The following is a 17,880-nucleotide window of genomic DNA, read 5'->3' as shown; positions in this document are numbered from 1 at the left end:
AGAACCCTTCTCTACATTCAAAATAACAGTAAAAAGCTTCAGGTTTTTAACGGCCTTCGTTTCATATTCTGTTGTATCTTAATAGATGTCAGTCGGCCATTTTGACAGAAGACTACACTATTCACTTTGTTTGATTATTGACTCCCGTTCATCTATGGATTCTCATTCCCCGTAAAAAGAAAGACCAGCATCACGGGGAATATGTTGCCAAGATAGGAAATATTTTATTACAGAGAAAAAAAAAAACTTTTCTTCCAAAATATAGAAATCTGTACAACTTTCGCACAATCAATTTACATGAACTGTACAAATTTACAGCAGTTCATCACAACATACCCAAGGAAAAGAAAATGAACACAATAAAGATGTACTGACATGAAATCACAAGGTAGAGTAGACAGCTTTTCTTCTTGGGTACGCTCAGATTTTTAAAACGTTTTTCTTGTTTTGTAAGTTTGAAAAAAAACAAAGGATAAGTCTATCAGCACAGGGCATGGAAACTGATATTTCTTTTACCAAAACCGATTGGTCCTTGCCAACACTCCCATCACAAATGGCTTCACTTAGGAAAATAGTTATCCGTGTTAAAACTAGGAAATGCAAAAGAAATACATCTAAACACCTCAAAACAAATGATTGGCACTTCCCATTGTGTAATGTTATGCATGTATTCTACCATATGGCGTACAATAGCAATAGATTCTAGAATATGTAAAACACCCTAAATGTGAAAGTGGCAATAATTCAAAAATCATTGATGAATCATTGACGACTACTCCCTTCCCGTCCCACGTCTTAACATGCACAGCTTTTCCAGAAGGGTTTTTATTGAATGTCCGAGGCCTGAGTTTGGTAATACATTCCAGAAGAGACTCCTCGCGTCTCAAAAACGTCACAACTTCAACTTGACATATTTAGTGCATTTTATGTGCTATTACCTCCGACTATTCAAAAACACTTTTCACAACGTTTCTGAAACCTATGTGCGCAAAGGCTGAATGGATGCATTTACAGATCCGATATTGTGGACTAAATCCAATTGTTTTGGTGGTGGTGTTACTGTTGAGAAAGAGATCAAACAATTTCGGCTTCGTTTCCTTTTTGGTAGGTCTAAAAATGAAGTCTGTTCAAATTGGGATAGATGATCGGACTAGGGCGAAGGGGGGGGGGGGGGGGGTGATGAGATGCTACCTCTGTGACTTTAAAATACATATAGCAAAAAGAGGGACAACTTGCTACGTCTGAAACACAGACCAATCTCATAACAACATCGATAGCTGGCATAATCGAAGCAATAGAGGAGCTGCAAGGTTTTTAAAAAGCTGGTTTTCAACCACAACAACAAAGCTCTGGGCTACTCTCTCAGACATGTCCATCTGGCTCATGTGGAGACACTGCTTTTTCCACAGATTGCTGAAGGAGCACCAGGAGAAATGGAGAGAGGGAGGACAGTGAGGAGGAGGGGAGTGGATGAGGGAGGATAGGGTGTGCAGTGCATCAACAACCACAGATCCATTACCCATGATCCTCTGTGCTTAGGGAGCTTAAAGCAGCACATGTAGGTCTGATGGGCTGGTGCCCAGCCTGGCCAGCTTAGCGGATAAAAGCCCCGAAACCCCACAACCTGTCACATCGTCTGTCTGTGGCGCGGCCAACCAGGAGTGAGCTATAGAACGACTGACACCACCATCGTCCTATTGCACCCATGTAAACTAGTTCAGTGCTCAGCCTAAGAAAAAAATAAACTTGGACTGTGTACCGTCACTTCCTATCCTTTGACTCCTCTTTGTTGCCTGTCTCTATGTGGGCTCCCAGTGCAGACGGAGTGCGCTGAGTGCATGTGCTGGCTTTGCTCTCCACCGCCAAGTTGGTTGGGTGGAGGTTAGTTTAGAGGGGGCCGGAGGGATTGTAGCTGCCCTGGACGAGAGTATCCGGCCCTGGCCCCCGCACCACCTCCATTCCCTCCCCTGGGGCGAGGATAGATGATATGTGTTACTGCTATCTCCGTACTGCTATTGGGGGGAGGGGGTTGGCTGGTTGGTTAGCTGGCTGTGGGTGATATGTGGCACCAGAGCGGCTTCTTGTGTCTGTCTGCCCTGACAGGAACACCTCCAGAGAGGGTCCAGCAGCACCTCGAACCAGGCTGGCTAACATTACGCTGGTTCTCTCTCGGTTCTCCAGAGAATGGCTCATAGGTGTAACATTGAAGTCCTACGTTGGGCAACGCACCCCTCACCCAAACTGAGAGACAGAAGAAAGGAGAGGTGTTGAAAGCCTTGGACTCATCTTCAATCACAAATACAAGAACAAAGTCTAACAAAAACACATGAGAAAGCCTGACAAGGCCATTGGGACTGAGTTGGATAGAAACAGTCAGGGGCGTACAGACTTCCCTTTGGCTACACTCACACACCCCTCGACAGCTGCAGAGAGATCTATCAGAGTTCTATAAGTGTCTCAAATTGCCATCTGTGTGTGTGTGTGTGTGTGCGTGTGTGTGTGTGTGTGTGTGTGTGTGTGTGTGTGTGCGTTGGCCTTCCGAGAAAAGTGCCTTACAAACGGACAACAGACGCCTAACCTGACACGACACCAAACCGCACCTACCTACCAACACCTGAACGGATCTGAATGAAATGCTTACAGTGTGAAATCTTTTTAAAACCTTCAGTTACTCTCCCCAATTCTATAGAGTGGGGTCTAGCCTGACGTAAGAGCTGTGAGTAATTTACAAAAAAAAAGGAGGGGAACTCATGAAAGATGACATTGGAGCGAATGGAATGAAGATGGTTTACTCGAGAAGTACACATCCCACACAATCTAAATGTCAAAAGTGCATTCAATGTCATTTCTTCTGACAGGGCCACAACAACCAAAACAAACGATCCAGATTTCGGTGAGAATATAGTGCCACCTATGCTACACTTTGAATTTGGAGAGGGCCAAAGGTCAGGGTGGGGATGGAGGGATATAAACAAAACGAGAACTTGATTGTGAATTTCAAACCAACATTGATCGAAGGGGAGGGGACAAATACCCAGCCCTCCCCAGAAAGCTACACATACATGGTTGGGGGTGTTGGTGGGGTGCGCTGTGACACACTACTGTCCTTAGCAACAGGTGTCACAGCGCATTCCACTGCACTTCCATATGGAGGGAGAGGGGCTTCCTGAAGCTCGACGCTGGTATATGGGGCAGCCTCTGGGGGTAAAGAAATACCCTATGGTCCAAAAACTGGGTTTTAGAAGAAAATGACTTAGGGCGTTTCCCCAGAGACTGACCTAGAAATAGGCACAGTCCGGACCTCAGCCCCTTAACTTCCTTCCTAGACAGGAAGTACACCCAATAACAACAGGAAGTAGATAAAAGGCTGAAATTTAACGGTATGGTTCTTGACAGCAGTTCCTTGAAGCTTTTGAGAGGGTGGTGGGGGTGGTGGTGACATGGTACCCATTGTAACCACGTGGAGAAGAAAGTGCAAAGTCAACAATGATAGATCTGTGTAAAAAAACAAAAACAAAAAGCAGCCCCTTCTCTGCGCTGTTTCTCTGTTCGGTTTCTTGGTTTGTTTTAGCTGCCCCCAACAGCTCCACGCTCCACACAGCCCCCCCCCGCCCCCCCGGGAAAAAAAAACGAAGCCTCCGGTAGATCCCACAACACAACATAACAGACTATGGAGCGAGGAAGGAGAAAGAAATATCAAACCTACAAGGTTTCACCTGGACGATAGGCCACATCCTCTGCCTTTTCTCCTCCTTTTTTTTCTCTTTTTCATTTCATTTCTTTTTAGCTTTAAAAAGGTTCGCCATCGACCAACTAGGGCGAAACCCACGACCCGACGTGGCGGGTGGCAGCCCTTAGCTGGACATAGTCATCATGTTGTAGGCTTTGGAAGGGCTGGTCCTGCCCAGCATCCCCGCCGCCTCCTTGCAGCTGATGTGACTGTCCACCATGGGGGTCGAGGTGACCGCACTGCCTCCCGACGGCGCCGGGGCCACCGGCTGGGACTCGTAGAGCACGCAGATGGAGCCGTCCTCGCCGATGCGGTAGGACACCTCGAAGGGGTCCACCCAGAGGGTGAGCTCACTAGGCAGCAGCAGGTAGAGCTGATTGATGGTCAGGCCGATGCGCTGGCCTGCCTGCCCCACCAGGGGATCCATCTTGTGGTTGATGCGGATGCAGCGGTAGCCCGAGCCCTTGCAGGGCCTGTCGGGGAACCAGTGGTGCTTGTATTGCTCTGTGGAGAAAGAGAGAGGAGGTTATTATCGGGTTACCATGAGTTTCATCATCATTGGATCACTATTAGGTTACCATGGTATTGCTTGTATTGCCAAAAAAGGGCACAGAGGGGGTAACTGTTGTTCTTCGGTTACCCTATAGTAGAGCCTGTGTAGTTCTGTATGAGGAGACAAGAGAGAGAGGGAGAGAAAGAAAGAGGGATAGATGTAAGAGATGCTGTCTGGTGTTTACAGGTGAGAGCCATTAAGCTAAATCTCTGCTACTTTCAGACGTCTATCTGAGGGAGAAGTGGGGTGCAAAGCTGTCTGCACCTGATCAGCCTTAGTTCCTAGTGTGTGTGTGTGTGTGTGTGTGTGTGTGTGTGTTATGCGAGATTAGGAGGCATGTGCTTTGATAAACATTGAATATGGTCATAATTGGGACATGAATGAGATTAATAGCATGATAATAACTGTATGAGGCATAGTTGGATTTTAAGTAATTGTATTGCAAATCAAACTATAATCATGTTTTATTTTATTATAGAGTTGCTGGAGTCTAAGGTAATACTGGTTTATGATGTTCTAAGCACACATAGCTAATCTATCACCGTTATGGAATACTCACAGATAATAAATGACATGGTTCCATGGAAAATGGAAGGAAAAAATGGATTGTTTATGTTTTACTGTACTAAACACCCCCCAATAATGATTATGGAAAAGTAGCGTTGCTTTAGATTGTCTTTTGATTGAATAAAGGTGTTATTCCTTTGTAGGTAATACATGATTCCATTGGAATATCTTATCTGCTTTTTTATCTGATATTTCTATTAACATGTAATGAAGCATCAACTATTTATATTGGTATTTGGGTTTCCACTTGGTAATGTGTGTGTGTGTGTGTGTGTGGTATGTGTGTGTCAAACAGACTGCAGACAGGGGCAGGCTTTGTTGTAGCGCAGTAATAAACCATAACAGTCTGCTTATGGGGCTGATAAGCAGCAATAAACCGTTTGTCGCTCTGTAACCGGAGCCTACGTGACACACAGCAGAGAAAGAGAAAGAGAGAGAAGTTTGATTGCACAATCCCCTTCTGGCCGAGCGGCACAAAGTCCTCCATCGAACAGAGCGGAGCTGAACAACAACACTGAGGTGGTGAAGTCCTGGCCAGCAATCTGGGCTGGAGAACTCCCCCTCTTAAAGGCACACCGTCCCTTTTAATATGACGAGTGTGTCCACATACCCGTTGGTGATTCACTGTGATATCATTCGTATGGTATATCTAAAGGGGCGTTAAGTGACAAACTAGGCTGGAAGAAGAGAGAGAGAAAAGAGGTCACATTACTCATTTTATGGAGAACACGAGAAAGAGAAGAGTTCTCATTCCTTCCCCGTTAACTCATTTCAGAAGACGCACATGACTGCTGCTTTCATAGTATAATAGTAGCCTAACGGGGAAGAATTCAATTAGAAAACCGCTTCTTAGAAGTCTAAATTAACCTAACACCTCTAACAATACTCACATTTACTATGTCTTGCGTGTGTTGGTATATATACTGTATGTATGTGTGTTCGATATGCATCTGTGTGTGCGTGTGTTACCAATCATCCTATTTTCTCCACTTAAGACTAAACTGGATGTGCTGCCTGCCTGTCTGTTTTCCTGTGAAAAGCCTCTGAACTAGGCCAGAGCCTGGAGAACACCTGTCCTGCACAACACCCCTGGTAGATAATGTCTCCTTTGTGTTATCAGTAGAACTCTGTGTACTGCACCCTAATGGAGGCCTTGGCACTCGTGAAAAAGCAACAGGCAGCTACGATGGGGCTGATCTTTTGCACCATAAAAGACACGAGGCCTCCGAGAACGGTCAGAGCGGAGGGGCCTATTCTAAAACCAGGGAACTGGGGAAGAAGAGAGGCTAAAAAAGTAAACGGATGAGTTTCAAATATATATTTTAAATAAAGTAGTTCTCCAGTGCTTCTTTAAAGCCAAGTGCCCTAAGGATATTATGTGGCAATAAAATGTGTGGAGGCTTTTTATTAAATACACATTTGGATTTGTTTGGGGCATTATTGGGTGATTTCCACTGGTCTGTGGTGGTGTGGTTGGGGGAATTATGGCAGTTTCAGATTGAGTCACTGCTCAAACCTTGGTTAAGCAGGTTACTGGTAAACAGGAAGTCCAAATGGTTTACTAACTAGTTAGACAATGAGCACAGTTTCAATGTGGATATTTAGAGCAAGTCCCCCTTCTCCCCCATATACACAAACAACGCCTGTTTATTGAACACACAGACACAATAAGCTGTGATAATGAAGCTGTAAGCAACATTGAGATGGCTGGCCTACTTCAGCAGCGGCAGGGGGGGCTTCACAGAGTTGTTTATGTCACTTGGAAGACAAATGAAAAATGGGGGTGAAGGAGGAGGACAGCCACTTCACAAAGCCCCTTTGCAACTTGTTTTATTAGATAATGTCCTTCCTACACTCCTCCCCCTATGATATCCTCTTCCAGCCCCAACCCCACCGCTACCAACCCCCCACTTACCCTCTGACGGCGGCCATTTTGCTCCTTCTCCCTTCAACTTTGGCTGTTTACAAACAGTGCACTGGCCTAGAGCTATGCTCAGACTACAGCTTCCACTCATTTTCTATGCAAATCCTGCACAAACAAAGCCACTTCCTTGGAAAATGTTTAGTTGAAAATAGCATTGTAAACTAAAGAGTTTGTTTGAATAGAAATAAGCAATTCTGTAACCTGATATGCTAAATGTGTAGCCCACATCCAAAACGCTCTAAAATTATATGAATGTGAACGTGAATGGCTTTGCACATGACACAGCTGTTGCAAAACATGTTCAAATTGAGGTCATGGTGTAGGTGTTCAGTGTTTAGAGGGACAGACACTTGGTGTTAACTGGCAGACGTATGCCTGTTTTAGACTGTTAAAACGGTCTGTATATTCACAACAGGAAATATAAATAAAAAATAATGTCAGTGGTTTGTACAAAAACAAATGCAGTCAATAACGCATTGTATAGTGGCTGTGTCGATCAATGTATGTGTCCTTATTACAGTTAACGTTATTCACGGAGCTAGAATGTCTACACTAGAACATATTGTAAAGAAATAGCTTTTATTTACTCATACATGTTCGCCAACGGGAATCTATACGGGTTATTTATTCTGCATTTGTTATTTCCCTTTTGGTTCTCTAATTTCGATTCGATTGAGGCTCGCTCAAGAGGATCGAGTAAAACATGTAGGCGGCTATAATACTCTTATAACAAAGATAACCAGAATCCTATGGGTCTGTTATTTTCCTGGTCGAAATGTTATAATATTATTTTTTTTTTGCCTGCTCAAATTCATATCATCCTACGTTTTATTGTCTGCATTACGTAATTCGATAGCCTAATTCAATTCACTGGGTATAGATTTCCCCCATCTTTATGTTAATTAACAGTTTATCGACCAACTGAACTGGTACTATCGAAAGGTGCACTTCCTTGTTGGAACAAATCAAATCAGGTTTTATTCCACGTTATTACACTGTAACTAACCCGAAACATGAATTAGGCGACGATGTATCTGTATAGAACATGGTTGATTCGATTGAATATTGTTGATTGAACATTTTTGTTCACCTTATCTATTTTAGTATTTTTTTTCCGTGCGCAAATGGTCGGGGGGCGCTTGTGTTACTTTATGAACAGAGACGCAAATCCCCTTCGGAATGGGATTAAAACACAACAATTCGTTATAATCATATTCTTAACACACAAAATGACACAACATCAACAGAGGTCATAATCTAAAGTAGCCTTGGAAACGTAGGACAAAACGAGAAGCACATGTCTTACCTGACAAAATATCCTGTAAACTTGCGCTGAATGATTGGAGCTGTCTGTCATTTACGTGTCCTTTTATCCGCAGAAATCTCGACAGAAACCCGACCGCGGCGCTAATCTCTGGTTTCATCGTTCCCCGAGCACAAAGGGTATGCATTGAGAAGGCAACTGCGACGACGATTCGTGCGCTTTTCCTACATATGATTCCGAAAATGATTCGTTGTTTTTCTCTCCACGTTCGGATAATGATCCGTGTCTTTCGCTTGTTTTATTTCTCTGGCGCCTATGATGGTCATTTATTAGTCGAGGTAGGGACGTTTCGGAGGGTACTACGTGTGCCAGGACGGTACAGTGTGGTGACGGCTGTTGGTAAATAGAGGGGTCTTTCTCTAGGATGCCACGTTGAGGCACCCTTTCAATGTCACTTTACTCCACCAGAGTGAACGAATGTGTTGGAGGAAAGGGGTTTTATATCGCCCCCGCCGTCGGAGGAAAGCGACAGCGCGCAGCTACAACAACAAAAAAAGGCTCGCCAATCCCGTCCGCCCGACAGCCTGACTAGCCCATAGGAGGAGTGGACTGTTCGCCTCAACGCTCTGAAAATAAACAGGCCACGTGAGAGCAAAATACAAGCATGAAAATTAACCCCTTATATTGTGCTCCCATCGAAAACAACAACATCTTGCACTGGGTTTTCAGTTATTTCATAAAACGGACAGAATAATTATGGTTAGGTTCAATGTGCATTAGTGCGTAATTAAGCACACAATTTTGGATACGGTTATGCTCATGATTGTTGGTATTCAAGGCATGCTGTACATGTTGTTGTCATAGTTGCTCTTGCAGGCCATTGTTTGAATCTAGTGTCTGTAGTATAGGGGTTTACCATAATCACTTCCAGTAATTCCCTAATACACACAAATGATTGCAGAGTCAGACACAAAATGACGTATTTCAAACAGGTTGATCCTCTCTCCCCTTGGTTCCCTCTCCGTGGTTCTGCTTTTACTGAACTAAACTCTGGCTTTGGGTTTCTTTGCCAGTGGAGGTTGGTGAAAGAAACTATAGGAGGACAGGCTCCACTGGTGGTCAGTCAATGGGGATTCCCTCATACAGGATGTGTCACGACTTCCGCCGAAGTCGGCTCCTCTCCTTGTTCGGGCGGCGTTCAGCGGTCGACGTCACCGGCTTTCTAGCCATCGCCGCTCCATTTTTCATTGATCTATTTGTTTTGTCTTGTTTTGCACACCTGGTTTGCATTTCCCAATCACACTGCATGTATTTATTCCTCTGTTCCGCCTCATGTCTTTGTGTGATATTGTTTGAGTTTACGTGTCATTTGTGACGCGCCAGACTGGTGTTCGTATATATTCCGTGTTTTAACACGAGGTATGTTGATTTGTTTGAACATTATTCTCGTGACTGTTTGCGCGTTTTGCACTTTTGCCAATTGGCTGGAGGTTTTAATGCCGTGGCGCCCGTCTGTTGGTTTCTCCTGCCTCAATAAAGTGTGTACCTGTTCACAACTCTCTGCTCTCCTGCACCTGACTCCGCTCCCAGTACACACACCACTGACAGGATGCATCAGCAATACACACTTTTCTGAGTTTGACATACACTAACGTTTGTGTATGACTTTGGGTATTCCACATTTACACTGCCTGTAAATTAGTTACATAAATTACACTAACATTGATTTACAAGTATTACTGGGAGTAGGCCAATGCCCATTAGGTAAATTCTTCTTGATAAAAAGAAAGATGGAACTCTTTACAAGTATTCCTGGCTAAATGGCTTACGGTGCCACAATTCATTTCAGAGAGCGACATCATTCACCCTAATGGCCTGCAGCGCCACAATTCATTTCAGAGAACGACATCATTCACACAATGGCCAGTCTTTATTCATTACAGAGGAAAAGAGTGAGAAATTGCTACTCACACCACATGGGGGAAAAGACACATATAGAGACAGAGAGCGAGGGACAGAGACGTTAAGCCAAAGAAGGCTGGAACAAGGTGAGAGACGATGTTAATGAATACCCAGAGCTGAGGAATTCCCCTGACTTTCCCTCTCAGATAAAGAAAGTAAAAGAGAGACAATGAAGATTGGGAGATGGGAGTCAAGGAGTGAGAGAAAGTATGAAAATGTCAGGTGGCATACTGTCATGTTTATACAATCCTTAGGTGCAGCCAGAAGTGATGGGGGTGGGGTCTATTCTGTTACATATCACAATGTTATTTTTGCACGATATTATATTGATATTTGAATCCAAGTATAGAATTGATTTTGCTAGGTAACGTTAGCTAGCTTTAGCCTGCTGTACCTGCGCCAAAACTCTGGTGTTTTTCAACCTTATAGTTTGTTCTCCATCTTTAAAAAGAAAAAGAGGGAGCCATCATGATTTCAGCACTTTGATTTCCATGACTGATCTAAACTCATTTTCTCCTGCTCTCTCGTCTCTCTGCAGCAGACATATAGCCACCTAAGTGTCGTGATAATATCGTATCGTGAGGTCCCTGGCAATTCCCAGCCCTAGTAGCCAGCCACCAGCGGAGGCTGGAATGTGTTGCCAGATGTAGCCAGACCAGGGTGGGGTATCCTGCCCTAATGCTTTGCCTGCCTACAGTAAAACCCAATGAATGGGGCCGTTTATCTTGAACCACACATGAAGAGTGGAGGGAAAGAATGTCAGCTCAGGATCAAGCGGAGAGAGAGACCGAGAGAGTAGAGAGAGCAAGAGAGAACTGGATGCCCACTGGAGTTTGTGTGTTTGTGTGTGTTGTTTTTTTCCCACAAACACACTGACTCACAGTGCTGACTGAGAGGACATGGATACACACACAGCCATGCAAACAGTTGCACACACAGTTGTGAGCACACACGCACAAAAAACACACGGCTGTGGGTCACTGCAAAGCTAAACCAACAGTGTCTGGTCAACAAAAGCAGATCCAGAGAGAAGAATTATACATTCTCATACCCACAACAGCCTGATTTCACTATGTTGCCTAAATGTTGTGGAAACATTGATTGCTGTGCTTCTGCGGGTTTGAACAGGTAACTGACAACTTTGCGACTACTGTAGCCTAAATCCCTTTTGCTCTGAAAAAAAAAGGATTTCTACATGTTTTCCTAACATTAGGCAGAGCTCTCTAATGATGTACTACTTAACAAATCAACCTGTCAACAGTCAGACAACAGACATCTTCAAAGTCTAGGTTAAAATAACAACCACACAGGCCTGGCCTAGTTAAATTAAATTATACTCGCTGGTTCACGTGAAAGTAAAGTGTTTGAGTGTGGCACAGACAGGGTTAATGAAGACAGAAAACAAAACTGCTGGGGAACTTTCCACGCCCCTCCCCCTTTTCGATCCAGACCTACAGATATACAGGGAAGTAACTCATCCCCCGCAAACCACTAACTTTCCATGACTCCCGTGTCTTCTCCCCGAGCTCAGTGGAGCTATGCTTTGACTGCAGGAGGTGGTTCTGGGAATGGAGTGGAATAGGACTATTTTGTTGTGTGGCTTGAAATTACACACACACACACACACACACGCACATGCACACGCACACACACACACACACACACATCTATGTTGAAAGAAAGCTTAGAGAGTAAGTTTAGGTTTCCACAGTACTTCTGCATTTGGTCACGATTTGTTTATATTCACAGCTACATGTATTTTCAGTGTCAGTAGTCATTTTTCAAAGATAATGTGAAGATACACGTATGAGGCCCAAAACAAAGGCCTAGAGACGACAGGCTCCGTGTGTTGTTATTCTCAAAGGTACAAGGCTGACTTCCATCGTAATGTATAATAACAGACCCATAAATACTTAGCTAAGTCTCCATATTTATTGGCATGAATGTCTCTATCCCTCTCACGCCTAGTAGTCTTAGTTTACTGACTCAGTACCTTGTTTTCCAGAGTCAGGAATTTGTGCTTGAATCATATCATGCATGTATAGGCCTATCTACGTGCATACGTCTATGTTAATCCATATGTATCCCACTATATTTAACCCCCTGTTTGTATGTGTGTCTCTTCCTGCCTGGCTGTATATTAATAGAGGGACGTTTGAAGCCTAGCGGGGCCAGCTATTTGGGCCCCTGAGTGGCACAGCGTTCTAAGGCACAGCATCTCAGTGGTAGAGGCATCACTACAGACCCTGGTTAGATTCCAGGCCATGATTGGGAGTCCCATAGGGCGGCGCACATTTGGCCCAACGTCGTCCGGGTTAGGGTTTGGCCAGGGTAGGCCGTCACTGTAAAAAATAATTTGTTCTTAACTGACTTGCCTAGTTAAATAAAGTTTAATAAAAAGCTTTGGGGAGCATGGGTCAAATCTGCATCAGACTCTTCCAGAACATTATATAACAGTTTATATAGTATTCTTATTTAAGGTCATACTCCAAGACACTGTCCCAAATGGCCCCCTATTCCTTACATAGTGTAGTACTTTGGGGCCTGGTCAAAAGCAGTGCACTAAATAGGGAATAGGGTGCCATTTGGGATACACCCTAGATGACGAGAGATACTTGACCCTCTCGTCTTTCTTTATAATAAAACAAGGGCCCCAGACTTAGCTGTTTAAAGTGGTGCGGGGGTGCTACCCTTCATCAAGCATGATGTTGCAGCTATGTTAGTTAATTCCAGTAAAAGTGTGGGCTGAAATCTCTTCAAATACAGTATCAGTCTGTTTTGTGGTTCAACCATGATCATGATGGACAGATGTTTGCTTGTAAACAGGTTCACCACATGTGCCCAATTCTATGAACAGTATCTGTGTCAATTCACATATGTATATGTGTCAATGCACATATGTAGATCAATGTGTCCATTATCTGGGTTTTTGCATGTTTGTGTGTGTCTACTTTTGAGTGTGTGTTGTGGTGGTTAGGTGTTGTAGGGTGAATGAAGTATTAGTTAGGCTGGAGTTACACGAAGAAACTTGGACACAACATTGGTTGCTTGCAAATAGGTTTCTTCTTGATTGAACCCCTCTGCACTACTAAGCAACTAATCTGCAACTTAGTTGCATCCAGTGGTTGTGACTAGTACAACATGGAGTACAGCTACGGACGAGATTTACCGTTGAACTACCGCAAGAGTTTGAATTTCCATTTTGAAGCCTGATGAGTCAAATATCACTTCGATTTGCTCAAAGTAAAAATCTATAGTTTCACTGGCGATTGATATTTTATCAGAAATAAACAGTGTACTGTCGCTTGTATGCATAGACACTGCTTCACAAAGCTAGCGAACTAACGTCATATCTAGGTAAACAAACAGTAGTATACAATGTATTTATTCATATGTATCCTATCATGTAAATCGCGCTTGCGATTTGGGAAATACACTACAATGTATCCAATTAATTGCCAGTGCACAGATACAATATAAACAAGCCAATTTGTCCTGTTAAATGCCGATGCAGCCTAAATGTTGTCTTTCCAAATGAAAACTATGTCCCCCTGTTGACCACCTGTTGACGGCACATTGCTGTCATACCTGATATCCGTCTCCGACACACCGTCTAACTTTAAAAAAAAAGTCCAAGCTCTCGCAGTAGTTCAATGGTAAATCTCGTCCGTAGCTCTACTCCAACTAGTCACAATTTTGTGCAACAAGTCGCAGGCAACAGTCAACCAAAACGAATGCGTTTCTCACATGATCCATTCGTGATTTAAAAACGCAACCCAGTTGTCATGTCAACACAGCTATCAGGCAGTGCTGTGTGAACGACTTTTGCAGGGTTTGTAATAATAATTTATGTTCATTTAATTTATTTAGGCACAGTATTTTAATATGTTATCAATCACATCAAAATCAACATTAGCCAGGATCGGAATATGACACAACAGCTCGTCTGTGTGTGGCATCCAATGCATGTGTGTGTGTGGGCAGTTGCTGAAGGAGAGAGAGACGGCTGGGCATAACAGCAGCAGATAGGCCTATAAATATAATAGTGAACAGATCTAGGTAGCCAATTCAAAACATTTCTTATAGCCTGGCTAGTTCTGGCTCTAGATAACTGTTGAGCTATTATGTCAATTTTTCGGCATATGCCAAAATAAATTCCTGAGGTGCGGCGGGCTGCGGCACAACAGCAGGCAATGACATCTAGGATCTGATACCAGCAACCCTTCGGTTAACAGTTCACTTTGCGCAGGATTTTCCCATTGGACCCGGGATTTGAAATGGCAACCCTTCGTCGAATCGCCTCTCTAACTGCCAGGCTACCTGCCGCCACAAATTGACATCATGGAAATTTGGTTGAAAGGTCATGGACAAGTCATGGAAAAGTCATGAAACTCATCTGTCTAAACCCTGCTATTGATAAAATAGACATTAGTTGTATAAATAAATATTGGCCTCATGGCTAGTTAAAGTTTATGTACATAGTATGGCAGTCAATAAATATAATTTTCAAAGTGAACCCAAACCTCTCCCTGACCAGTTTCAACTGAAATTATCCACCATGAACTGTGCTAGCTAGCTTGCTAATTTCTTGGTAGCTTGGTTAGCTCATTGCTAACTGTGTTGGTGTTTGCAATGTCATTTTGGCTAGATACACTATATATACAAAAGTATGTGGACACCCATTCAAATTCATGGATTCGACTAATTCAGCCACACCCTTTGTTCACAGGTGTATAAAATCGAGCACACAGCCATGCAATCTCCAAAGACAAACATTGGCAGTAGAATGGCCTTACTGAATAGCTCAGTGACTTTTAACGTGGCACCGTCATAGGATGCCACCTTTCCAACAAGTCAGTTCATCAAATTTCTGCCATGCTAGAGCTGCCCCGGTAAACTGTAAGTGCTGTTATTGTAAAGTGGAAACGTTTAGGAGCAACAACGGCTCAGCCGCGAAGTGGTAGGCCACACAAGCTCATAGAACGGAACTGCAGAGTGCAGAAGCACGTAGAGCGTAAAATTGTCTGTCCTTGGTTGCAACACTCACTACCGAGTTCAAAACTGCCTCTGGAAGCACCGTCAACACAAGAACTGTTAGTCGGGAGCTTTATGAAATGGGTTTCTATGGCCTAGCAGCCTAAGATCACCATGCGCAATGCCTAGAGTTGGCTGAAGTGGTAAAGTTTGGTTGAGGAGGAATAATGTTCTGGGGCTGTTTTTCATTGGTTTGGGCTAGCACCTTAGTTCCAGTGAAGGGAAATCTTAACGCTACAGCATACAATTACATTCTAGACGATTCTGTGCTTCCAACTTTGTGGCAACAGTTTATGGAATGCCCTTTCCTGTTTCTGCAGGACAATGCCCCCTTCCCCACGCAAGGTCCATTCAGAAATGGTTTGTTGAGATCGGTGTGGAAGGACTTGACTGACCTGCACAGAGCCCTGACCTCAAGCCCATCGAACACCTTTGTGATGAATTGGAACGCCGACTGTGAGCCAGGCCTATTCGCCCAGCATCAGCGCTCCACCTCACTAATGCTTGTGGCTGAATGGAAGAAAGTCCCACGCAGCAATGTTCCAACATCTAGTGGAAAGCCTTCCCAGAAGAGTGGAGGCTGTTATAGCAGCAAATGGGGGACCAACTCCATATTTATTCCCATAAGTTTGGAATGAGATTTTCCACAAGCAGGTGTCCACATACTTTTGGTCATGTAGTGTAGCTGGTACAGACTGCATTTTGTCTATATCCATGTTGTTACAATTACCAAACATTTGGATAAACAAAGAAATTGTGAAACCACAATGTAATGCAGCAGATGACATGACGTGGGAAACAGACAAACTGGGTCTGGGTCGTATTCAATGGGCACCAGACAGAAGAAAACATACTGAAACAGAGAGGGACTTTTCCAGTAACAAACAATATTTATCATTTTCTGTGTCAAAAATTTTTGCTACGGTGTGCCCTACTGAACACATCCCTGATGACTCCAGCCTCACAAGAAAACTACTGCGGTGTGCTGTCTTAAGTTCATGGGGATATTAGATAAACAGGAAAAATGGAATCCAGCAAAAGATTATGAGATGGTTTGAAGATTGTAAGGTCCATGCACACATTCATAGTATATTGTTCCCCAGTTTTATTACAGACTGGTACGGACTAGTAATGTTGGTGATCCAGGTAAACTTGTGAGAAAAATGTTCATCTTGGCAATTAAGTGAGTATAATGATTATAGTTCTGTACTAATAAAAGTGGCATGTGTCTTCAGTGATGTCAAAATGGTTATATTTGCATTAAATTGCTTTTAGGCAGGCACGCACGCACGCGCACACACACACACGCACGCACACACACACACACACACACACACACACAGTTATCAGGTAGGCTTTTAGTTGGAGGGGATGACGCCACTCCTTGAACAGCCGTCTCTTTAAGTGCTGAGTGGGCGTGTGCGCGTACATGAGTCAACACAAAACCAATGACTGTGCCCGAGCATGACTCACCCTTTAAACAGGCTCAAACAGCTGGTGATGAGATAGAGCTTGGGCCTACCGCAGTCAGCATGCCATGCCACCAACGGCATCCGTCTCTGGGTAAGACTGTGGGGTTAGCCTATCTCCGTCCACCTCACTTTAACATCTGTGGAGATAGATAGATAGATAGATGCATGTTTTTTTTTTACTGAAGAATGTGTTTGTTTTATAGAATTGTGTTTTTTATTTTCATATTTTGTGTTTGTTGACTATATAGACATGTATAGTGTAATTGTTGACTATATAGACATGTATAGTGTAATTGTTGACTATATAGACATGTATAGTGTAATTGATGACTATATAGACATGTATAGTGTAATTGATGACTATATTGACATGTATAGTGTAATTGATGACTATATAGACATGTATAGTGTAATTGATGACTATATAGACATGTATAGTGTAATTGATGACTATATAGACATGTATAGTGTAATTGTTGACTATATAGACATGTATAGTGTAATTGATGACTATATAGACATGTATAGTGTAATTGATGACTATATTGACATGTATAGTGTAATTGATGACTATATAGACATGTATAGTGTAATTGATGACTATATAGACATGTATAGTGTAATTGATGACTATATAGACATGTATAGTGTAATTGATGACTATATAGACATGTATAGTGTAATTGTTGACTATATAGACATGTATAGTGTAATTGATGACTATATAGACATGTATAGTGTAATTGATGACTATATAGACATGTATAGTGTAACTGATGACTATATAGACATGTATAATGTAATTGATGACTATATTGACTCGGTCTCAACCTTTAAGTCTTTACTGAAGACTCATCTCTTCAGTGGGTCATATGATTGAGTGTAGTCTGGCCCAGGAGTGTGAAGGTGAACGGAAAGGCCCTGGAGCAACGAACCGCCCTTGTTGTCTCTGCCTGGCCGGTTCCCCTCTTTCCATTGGGATTCTCTGCCTCTAACCCCATTACAGGGGCTGAGTCACTGGCTTACTGGTGATCTTTCTTGCAGTCTCTAGGAGGGGTGCGTCACTTGAGTGGGTTGAGTCACTGATGTGATCTTCCTGTCTGGGTTGGCGCCCCCCCTTGGGTTGTGCCGTGGCGGAGATCTTTGTGGGCTATACTCGGCCTTGTCTCAGGATGGTAAGTTGGTGGTTGAAGATATCCCTCTAGTGGTGTGGGGGCTGTGCTTTGGCAAAGTGGGTAGGGCTATATCCTTTCTGTTTGGCCCTGTCCGGGGGTATCATTGGATGGGGACACAGTGTCTCCTGACCCCTCCTGTCTCAGCCTCCAGTATTTATGCTGCAGTAGTTTATGTATCGGGGGGCTAGGGTCAGTTTGT

At 43.4% G+C, this 17,880-nt stretch overlaps 1 protein-coding gene across 2 annotated transcripts; it reads right to left on the bottom strand.

The window, feature by feature from the left end:
• Positions 1–200: 200 nt before the first annotated feature.
• LOC110499881 (protein BTG1) lies at positions 201–8,644 on the bottom strand. 2 transcript variants are annotated; one of them, XM_021576941.3, is made up of 2 exons: positions 8,081–8,644; positions 201–4,234 (listed from the first exon to the last, which is right to left on the bottom strand). In XM_021576941.3, the coding sequence occupies exons 1-2, from the start codon at positions 8,223–8,225 to the stop codon at positions 3,855–3,857; spliced, it is 525 nt and encodes a 174-aa protein (XP_021432616.1). In that variant the 5' UTR covers positions 8,226–8,644; the 3' UTR covers positions 201–3,854. The 2 variants fall into 2 exon arrangements, with proteins under 2 accessions (XP_021432616.1, XP_090069792.1); XM_090213666.1 differs by lacking the exon at positions 8,081–8,644 and adding an exon at positions 4,309–4,396.
• Between the last annotated feature and the right edge of the window lie 9,236 nt (positions 8,645–17,880).

This window comes from Oncorhynchus mykiss, chromosome 21, assembly GCF_057628025.1.
Source record: "Oncorhynchus mykiss isolate SJ-2025 chromosome 21, ASM5762802v1, whole genome shotgun sequence".
NCBI lineage: Eukaryota > Metazoa > Chordata > Actinopteri > Salmoniformes > Salmonidae > Oncorhynchus > Oncorhynchus mykiss.
Note: the sequence above shows the minus strand (reverse complement) of the source record. Positions and strands in the feature narration are given on the sequence as shown.